Source organism: Vollenhovia emeryi, unplaced genomic scaffold (assembly GCF_000949405.1).
Source record: "Vollenhovia emeryi isolate VEMERY1.0 unplaced genomic scaffold, V.emery_V1.0 DF939137.1, whole genome shotgun sequence".
NCBI lineage: Eukaryota > Metazoa > Arthropoda > Insecta > Hymenoptera > Formicidae > Vollenhovia > Vollenhovia emeryi.
In genome coordinates this window covers 1,933,218-1,943,375 of record NW_011967229.1, presented here as the reverse complement: position 1 = coordinate 1,943,375, position 10,158 = coordinate 1,933,218, and the positions used below count along the sequence as shown (strand labels likewise).

General features: G+C 44.1%; 1 protein-coding gene across 3 annotated transcripts in view; it reads right to left on the bottom strand.

Annotated features, from left to right (window-relative positions):
- Positions 1 to 9,943, bottom strand: part of LOC105567481 — a 14,023-nt gene extending 4,080 nt beyond the window's left edge. For 2 of the 3 annotated variants that reach the window (XR_001009358.1, XM_012022383.1), the window contains exons 1-3: positions 9,305 to 9,943; positions 8,828 to 8,952; positions 8,016 to 8,240 (exon numbers count right to left, since the gene is read on the bottom strand). Coding sequence is in view for 2 of the 3 variants with exons in the window: in XM_012022383.1 (XP_011877773.1) it covers positions 8,016 to 8,240; positions 8,828 to 8,952; positions 9,305 to 9,574 (620 nt within the window). In the remaining variant the exon portion in view is untranslated. The remainder of the gene's footprint in view (positions 1 to 8,015; positions 8,241 to 8,827; positions 8,953 to 9,304) is intronic. The other variant, XM_012022384.1, reaches the window with a different exon arrangement.
- Positions 9,944 to 10,158: the final 215 nt, after the last annotated feature.

Below are 10,158 nucleotides of genomic sequence, written 5' to 3'. Positions count from 1 at the left end.
GTCCCTTACTAAAAAAGAGATGTTACCAGCGCGAATGTCGTTAATATCGAACAGTTAAGGCCCTTCTCCGCGATACCGATTGATATCTCGAAGCGCGATGTGCTTCACTTCTCTTTTAGGTTCAGAGTAAATGAAGGCTTACAATTTAGAAATACTAGACGTGACAGAACGCGCACTGTTTGTGGTCAAGCATTGTGTATTTTTAAGAATTTGTACACACGCGAAGAGAGAGAGAGAGAGAGAGAGAGAGAGAGAGAGAGAGAGAGAGAGAGAGAGAGAGAGAGAGAAGTAATTATATGCGCAACGTCACTTTAAAATAAAAAGTAATATGTCACTCACTGATACGAGTCGCAACAGCAAAGTTGTACATCGCTAACTATATGTATATGTTAAACTGTAACAATACAAAAATGTATACGATTATTATTAACTAATTATGCAAAATCGAAACTATTGTATTAAATATACTTTATATTTTATATTTTAAAAAATGGGTATTTATTAAAACAATTATATAGAATACTGAAAGTCTTCCTTATATGAACTCACAAAATTTTATATGTATGGTTTTGTATCTAACACTTATTCGAATGCTCGTTGGAATCATTTGAATAAATAAAATAAAAGCACAGAACAGATGATTCATTTTGCACAAGTAGCAAATAACAAAAATGTAAGACACTTACCTTACGATTTCTCTGCCGTTGCCCGATACCGCCTAGGCCTGCTCCTCCTCTGAGATTTTCTTGTTGCACTTACACTCACAGCACTCGCTCGCGAAAATCGATCGCGCGAAATTTCGGACACTCCCGTACGCGATATAAAATACCGTGAAATGCAGTAAGCGACGTTCTTTACTTCCTGCCCGTTCGAAGAACGACAGAGCGAATTACAGCGCGAACGCCCAAGTCGCACAAATATCTCTCTCTTCCCGAAAATGGAACAGATTACATGAAATCGATAGATAGTTAAAAGCGCGGTGCGTAAACGAGATGTAAACGCGACAAAGTACCACGGTTTACATTCATGTTTTAGATGAGTTGGTCTCGTGAAATATCTATATACACGTTGATAAAGAACCGTCGCTTAAACATGTAATTCGTTTCTCATTACAAGTTTTAGAATCTTAATAATTAATCGAGTAACGTTACTTGTCACTGATAAAGGTGTACAAATCAATAGCGTTTTATCCCTACATTCTTCGCGATCGAGTCTTGAAAACCGGTAACGTAAAAATAATATCACACACGGAACAACTCTCGCTGCTGCCTGCCGGCTCGACGTTCGGCGAGCGAGTGATAAGTAGTACAGAATTTTCCATTACGTAGATGGGCCAACGAATTCTCAACGTTTTTTTGTTGTTTTTCACTCGGCGCGGCATCGTACAACGTCACGCGGACCATTGTTTCACCAAGGTCGCCGCGCAGTCACTCGCCGAACGTCGAGCCGGCAAGCAGTCGCGCGAGTCGCTCCGTGCGTGGTATTGTTTTTGCGTTGTCGGTTTCCAAGACTCGATCGTGAAGAATGTAAGGATAAAACGTTATTGATTTGGACTCCTTTATCAGTGACAAGTAACGCTACTAGATTAATTATTAAGTTTCTACAACTTGTAATGAGAAACGAATTGCGCGTTGAGGCGACGGCTCTTTATTAACGTGTACATGGATATTTTACGAGACTAACTCATCTAAAATATGAAAGTAAACCGTGGTACGTTGTCGCGTTTACATCTCGTTTACGCACCGCGCTTTTAACTATCTATCGATTTCGTGTAATCTGTTCCATTTTCGGGAAGAGAGAGATATTTGTGCGACTTGGGCGTCCGCGCTGTAATTCGCTCTGTCGTTCTTCGCAACTTGAACGGGTAGGAAGTAAAGAACGTCGCTTACTGCATTTCACGGTATTTTACATCGCGTACGGGAGTGTCCGAAATTTCGCGCGATCGATTTTCGCGAGCGAGTGCTGTGAGTGTACGAGTGCAACAAGAAAATCTCAGAGGAGGAGCAGGCCTAGGCGGCATCGGGCAACGGCAGAGAAATCGTAAGGTAAGTGTCTTCCTTTTTTGTTATTTGCTACTTGTGCAAAATGAATCATCTGTTCTGTGCTTTTATTTTATTTATTCAAATGATTCCAACGAGCATTCGAATAAGTGTTAGAGACAAAACCATACATATAAAATTTTGTGAGTTCATATTTAAAAGGAAGACTTTCAGTATTCTATATAATTATTTTAATAAATACCTATTTTCAAAAATATTAAATATAAAGTACATTTAATACAATAGTCTGGATTTTACATAATTAGTCTATAATAATCGTAAACATTTTTGTATTGTTACAGTTTAACATGTATAGTTAGCGATGTACATACAACTTTGCTGTTGCGAACCGTATCAGTGAGTGACAAATTACTTTTTATTTTAAATTGACGTTGTGCATACAATTACTTCTTCGCGTGTATACAAATTCTTAAAAATATACAATGCTTGATCACAAACTGCGCGCGCGAAGCGCGCGTTTTATCGTTTCTAGTATCTTAATAATTTTGCATTTGAGGTCAATTAACACAAGAGCAATATGTCAAATTAACACATGAATGCGTTAAACATTTAACACACAAATTTTAACCGGCATGTTTTTTAACAAGAAAACACAAAGTTTCCAACTGTGTAGGATGTATTGCGAAATTGCAAAAAAAAACTCTTACAAAGGTTTTCAAAATGCCACGTTGTCCCACGATTACACGATTGTCGCGGGAAAATTCTCTCCGCGTACAGTTTTTTTTTCTGGAAAGAGGGAATCGATCGGTCTCGTCGAAATTTCCGACGGGCGATCTTTCGATCGGCATGACACTGTGAAATGTGATTTTCTATGTAAGCCTATTAGCGAAATCGTACGTGAACGTTGGTGATTCAAGGAAACACCGGAAGCCGTGAAAATACTCGCAGGCAAGTATGCTCCACTCGCGATAAGATACGCGGAGTCTCTCGGAAACCTAGAGCTCGACCTTTGCCCTCTCGTTCTTGTTTGCATAAAACGTACATACGTAATTTCGCAACATTAATCTCAATGCGACAACTTTTCTTCCCCCCGTCCTCCCCGTGTCCTTAAAGACGTAACGGGTGAAGGAGCGATTAACTTTATTTCTTAACCATGGAGGAGAAAAGCTTTCGGAAAATACCTCAATGAAAAATGAAAGCGCCAAGTGCCCATTACAACTTTCTTCACGTCGTTAGTTAATAAACGCAGTTTTCCAAATGCTATTTATTTTCTAATAAATTCCTCCTTCGCCTAATGTTATATTAATCGATGCGACAGACTCCACGGACATAAGATAATGATACCGGGAAAATTGTCAGTGATAAAATACCGTCCACTTTCGCCGTGTACAAGAACACCGGGGGAGGAAAAATAGAAATAAAGAGATGTATTTTCTCTAATTATTTTCTCCTTCGTCTAATATTATATTAATCGAGCAGCGCGCTAGAACGCGAGGGAACGATATCGCGAGAATCGCCACTAACAAACGGCTCTTCTAGCTCTATCTATTTATAATGATTAAGGGGGGGAGGAAGAAAGTAGACGAATAAATTTGCTAACACATAAATCGATATAAAGAGCAAGACGGAGACCGGCTAATAATACAGATAAAATATCATTAGCGAGATAATCCGCCGATCAGTGACGCAATTCGCTTGCCACTTCTTTCGATTAATTACGACGATTAAGAGCGGCCAGAAGACCGGCCGGTATTTATCTAGCGAGAGTAAATCTGAATATTAATAGCGCGAGTAAGATCGCGTACGCGGAGTAAAGCCTCGTCTACATAGAAGCTGTAAAGTCGTAGTCGTAAGAATAGTCGACTATGATTAGTCAATTCTTACGTGTCTGACTGAATTGACCCGTAATGCGGGGTCTACAATGCGAGTCGCAAAGTCGCAGTCGTAAGAATAATCGACTGCAGTTGGTCAATTTAGTCAGACACATGAGAATTAACCAGTCATAGTCGACTATTCTTACGACTACGACTTTTTACGACTTCTGCCATGCGACTGCCATTGTAGACCCCGCATATAAACGCCGGCTGTACGCTCCTCTTCAAAAATATCGCGACGCGCCGCCCCGCAAGTTTTCAACAGCACCTACTTACCCGCCGATTCTCGGAGGTGGGCGCGCGCGCACGTCTGTTTCGTTTCAATTCGCCCGCCGTCCCCCTCCGCGCCTAACTTCACAGCGGTCGAAAAACGCGGGGGATCGCGCGCGCGCGCGCCGCTTCGCGTTCCTTCCCGCGTCGGAGTCGTGTCGGCCGCGCGAATTGGGAATTTAGCGACCGGCCGGTTAATTGCGTGCGCGCGTCAATTACCATATATCGTCGCGATCGATGGCCCCGTCGATGGATACGTGCACACACGCGTGTCCGCGAACGTAACGTCGCGTCTCGCCGCTTACAAGCTCCGAGGCCGCCCGTTTCGGAATCGCCCGGATTCCGGTCGTCCTCCGCCCCCCCCCCTCCCTCCTCACCCCGTCCCCAGTCGATCGATCCGTTTAAGTGGAACGCGTCATTTTCTCGATGGATCTTCCGGTCGATCGAACGGTAAGTTTAATGAGCGGAATTTTCCGCCGAAGATCTCCCGGACCACAGACTTATATAGGTAGACTGCGCGTCCTTATGGACGCGCTGAAGATCGTAGGATAACAGACAGGTCCACTCCGTCATTTGTTTCGTATTTGCGTCGATCCCTTGAAGGTTCTAGATGTTAGGCTTGTTCTCTACTGCTGCACTGGTGAACTAGTGCAAGCTAGATTGTTAGTCTGCATCGACGAGATATAAGCGACTCGTAATTCAGGTCAGAATTCAACATAAATTGTACTCATGATTTCAATACGAAAACATCCCGGCGAGAAGTGACTCGCGGATCGAAACGACGTTGAATCAACGTCGACACCGTCGAATTGACGTCGAATTTGACAGCGTCGATGTCGATTCGACGTCGTTTCGACGAATCGTTTCTCGCCGGGGAGAATCGGAATACACGTGTGAAATATGTATATTGAAAAAAATTAATATACATAAAAATGCATAAGGTCGTAATCAGAATTCCAGCCTGAGACTTGAATTCTGAAATGGGTGACATTTCGCGCGGTCAGTTCGAAAGGAAAGATCGTCGTTCGAGAGAAAAATCTGAACAAGTCTATTGAATTCTCCCTTCGCGATGCTTGTATTAATTCAAGTTTAATATCGTCTGCGCCATCGTTGCCGATTGAAAGCCACAATTATCTAGCAGACGTGATATGCTAATTCTCGCAAAATGACAGTCTCACGGTGTCGCGAAATTAAACCAATTTCTCTTCGAAAGATCGTCGTGGACGCGAGGTGCGTTCGCGGAGCACGCCATTAGCACGAAATGCGCCTTCCATCTTTCTTCAACATACAATGAGCAACGGAGATAAGACTTGACAGTTTCGGCGCTAATAGCGGCTCCGCGAACGCGCCTATGGTGTCGCATTTCGTGACGGTTTCGTCAAGTGGACTCCGCGCGATCGTACGTCACTCGGTAGACCGCGACAGAATTTCCACCGATCGATCTCCTTCGGCCGGGTTGATATCCTCAGTAATAATGAGCAGTTATTGCGACTTGCCGCATTCGAAACTGCAGAATTAATGCACCGTAATTAACGTTACGATCCGCACGTTAAAAATCCCTCGTCACATTTGAATTACCGCGTTAAACACCGACGATCACTGCGTGATCTGTTTCAGAGATTTCAGGATGAAATTTTATTCATCCCCCCCAGGAATTTTGATTGATTGATTTATTTATGATCTCACGCAATACGCCGCGCAATACGAGAGGCACAAGCGCCAGAAAATTACGTCCGTTGTGCGAAATATAGAGAGGAAAGTCCTCTATTATGAGATTAGGTTTCTGATATGAGACGGCGGGTTTTCAACATCCAAATTCGATCACAAATCCTTTTCGCAACGATCATTCAATCTAACAGTGAATTCTTCACTAATTGTAAGCAGATTTCGCTCCGAGGGCAATAAATTCATGGTGGAATCAGCTGACGCTGCTCATTAATTTAACAGAAACCCCGCCATCCCACATTAGGATCCTATCTCGTGATAGGTGACTTTTCTTCTATTAAATGCACATTCAAGACTAGCCGGCGCGGTAAATAAAGCCGTAAATGGTATCCTGATACCCGGCGCGAATTGTGGATTATCCAAATTGGACCTTGGCCGTTAAACATCGCGTGAAACGGACGCGCCGGTATCGGCAATGCCGGGAAAGGTATCGGGCGATCGTCGTATTGTACGTAATGGAGTTGACGAATTTTCGCATCCCCGTCGAATACCGAGGGCCCTGGGCTGCGCCTAATTAAAAATTCACCGCCGCGGGAGCGCCGGTAAAAAATGGACGGGCATTATCGCGTCGCGTTAATTAGCCGTGAATTTATTATATTTCGCTATACCCCCGACCGTTAATTAAATTCGTCGAAATGTCGCGCTTACCGCGACGCGAGCGCGTCGGGCGAGTGTCGCGCGAATTGTTTCGGAGCGCGTCGCGAAACGTAAACGTTGCGAATGGCGCCGTCGCGTTAATTAAGTGCGTGTTCGTTCGAAAAAATAAAAAAAAGTGGCAATCGCGCCGCGCGATTGGCGAGCGGATTTATTTATTACAGGCTACATGAGTTGTTTGTTTAATTTGTCCGCGATGATTCGACGCGCGCGGCGCCGTCGCGCGATAATAATTGGCACTCGCTTTGGCATTCGTCTCGCATTCGGTCCCTCGGTGAATCGAACAACGGAAAAAATGACAATTACGAATTGCCCGAGTAAAATGTTATTTATTCGCCGCGTCCACGCGGCAATTTTAAATTGATATTCTATATTTTCGATAATTATGCTCGCAGGATTGGCCTCCGCGGAGGAATGCGGCGGCGTCGGCGGCGGCGATGCGGCTGGTCGGTGAGCGAATTCATATTTTACATTTGCAACGACTGATTTATTCCGCTCGCGATTATTTTAATGTCGCTGCGAGCGCGCCGATGGTTTTCCGATAATGAAATTAATAATTATTACAAAATTGCTTAAAAATAACGAGCGTACGTTTACATCGGTGCCGTAAGGAGCTCATGAAAAATTCGTTATTAATTCACTGCCAATTTGGGAAATTTGTTACTGAAATTCCCCGTGATACTCGTCACTTTTATTACTTTTTATCCCTCGCGCTTCGAGAAAATTTTATTAACGTATCGATTTCGTTACAACGGAAAATCACATTGTCGCGCTTATCTTATTAAACCTCATCTTCGCGCCGGAAATGAAAATCTAACGGGCGTGCGTTCAAGCGATATTTCTTAAATTCATAGTCTCGCGAGATTCGAATAGAACGATAATTTTGAATCGAGGATGACAGACAGTTGTCGAGGTTTCTCCTAAGATTATCTGCACGGCCTTAAAATTTATCCTGAAAATCATGTAATCGTGGGACAACGTGGCATTTCGAAGAATTTTACGAGAGTTTCGTCAAATTTTACCATACATCTTACTAGGAGAATGTATAGTAAAATTTCCAAAAACTCTCATACAGTTCTTCACATTTCACTATATAGTAATTGTACTTGTTAAAGCCTGTGTCCACGATGCTAGAACTTGGTCCAAGTTCTAGTTTCGAGAAATGCGTGGTCAGTCAACTTGCAGCTCCTCTTCCATGAAAGCTGCAAGTTGGCTGGCATCGTGGACACAGGCCTTTAGTATACATTTTACTAGTAGAATGTATAGTAAAATTTCAAAAGAGTCTCATACAGTTCTTCAAAATGCCATGTGTCCTACGCTTACACGATTTGTAGGGCAAATTTTAATTACAAGAGAATAAATTATAAGAGAAAATTCTATCAGCGTAGAGGAGAAAAAAGATTTAACGATATCATGAAGAGGGGATCGCTCGACGATTCCCTTTGTCCTCCTTTATGCATCCAAGAGTCATGCGCGACTCTGAGTTACCTACCATCCGACGTACCAAGGCGCCGTGCCCTTTTCCATCACGGCTCGATCGGCGCTCATGTCGAAGACGTCTTGCAGACTCCGAAATTCCGTCTTGTACGGGAAAAACTGGCAGCTCGCGCCCTCACCGTCGTAGAGCGTTTTGAAAAACGGGAAGGAGAACACCTTGGGCGCCGTCCAATTCGCCATCGCGTCGCTTATCACCACCGGCTTCCCTGAATACGCGTAGCTAATTACAAGTAAAGTACAGTCATGGAGAGAGTCGTATCCGATGAATTATTCAGCTCGCGCGGAGATATTTATTGCTAAGCGTGTCGTGAACAAATAATAAAACGCTTTTTAGCGATTGCGACAAATTAATTCTTAGAACAATTATAGCGTCGAGCTCTTTTATAGAGAGAGAGAGAAAGCCTTTCCTACGGATTAAGATCTCTAAGAAATCTTGTTGTTAGCAACGCAAATAAATAATTTAGTTAATAAAACACAGATAGACAAATATTTTTTTATAAATGACGTCCCGGGACGGGGATGGACTTTGAACGTATTTCTTGTGGTTACAAGTAAATAAATTGGCAGGATTGATAGTTACGTAAGATTTTTGTAAGCGATAATTGAGACGCAATTCGAAAAATTTTGACGATGATCCCTAAGGGCCAGTTAACCGGCGTTTGTGAAACTGGTCCTAGGTGTAAGTGAACTAAATTAATTGGGGGCGAGAGATTTTTTTCCACGTTGTTACGGAGGGATGTTCGGGAAATGGGGGGAATATCGCGCATAAATTATTGAGCTAACGATGCGCGGGGCGCGTTTTAGTACCGTTGTTCAAAGATCGTTGGATCGACGGCGGTGAGTTTGTCAACCTGTTGAACATCCTGGCAGATCGAGCAGTCTTGCGGCGGTCGGAAAAGTTTTTGCACGAACGGGGGCGTCGCCATCCAGCACTGAAACAACGAGAGACTCGCAGTTATCCGAGCCGCAGCTCGTAACAAAGATCTCGTTAGTGTCCGGTAAGAATCGAATCTTCTGAAATTCTAGATGTCTCGTTCTCGCTCTCGAGAGTTCGATCGACCAAGTCCGAGCTTCGTTCTCTCGCCGTCTCAAGTGTGATTAACAATTTATCCGGACGAGTAAAAATAATCCGCGATACGTGATTTGCGACTTACGTTTAATCCGGCAATTAATACAGCATCTGCGTCGAGAGAGAGAGAGAGAGAGAGAGAGAGAGAGAGAGGGAGACACGTATCGTGTCGAAATAGAAACGTAAATTATCGAACGACGTAGAATTTGTCTCACCTTGCCATCTCGATACGTTAGCACACGAGTCCACGTAGCTTGCGCCGTGATCCACGTGGCGATCAGCAAGAGGAGCCACAGGTGCTTCGCGCGGACTTTCATCAGTTTCGTCGGTCTCAGTCGCGAACGGGCGCGAAGCAGCCGCCAGGCTTTAACCGGAAGTCCCAGGTCGTCTACTTTTCCCAATACCGCGCTCAGTTCCTTTCGCGCGTGGTCCATGAATTTCTTCGAGGAGTCCGCGGCGATCGTGTCGTCGCTCATACTCGGCATCGACGACCCCCGGTAGGACTTGGTCAAAATTAACGCCCTGTCTCTCTCCTCTTGGCGAAAATTTCCCGATCTCAATGTTAAATGTTGGATCGACGAATCAATATATGCCCGATTAATTATATCTCTATAATTTTACAATCGTACGAAATCTGACCAGTTTGCAGTTAATTATTCAAAGTATAATGAGCCAATTAATTTTTTAAACTTTCAACACGCGAATTACGGTTCGCCCCGTTGCCTCGGAAATGCGCTCGAGTCGGGACGAAGGGCGTCGCGCGAGATTGGTTTTCCAAGGCGAAATCTTTTTTTCTACTCGCTTTACGGAGTCGCAACGATTACTTATTGTATTCCAACGGCACACTAGTAGTCCTGATGGCTAACGTAAAACTGGGACGCGGTCCTTACCTGCTGCTCCAGCGAGCCAGGCTCCCCTCTCGCATTCACCACGTATGGGGGTGGAACGGCAACGGGTTCACAGGGGTGTGAAACGAAAATCAGCGCCCATCGATACCGGGGCCGCCCCGATTGGTTTCGATCGCATCCGTTCCGAGCAATAGGAAGTGGATGATTTCGCGAGTGTCTAA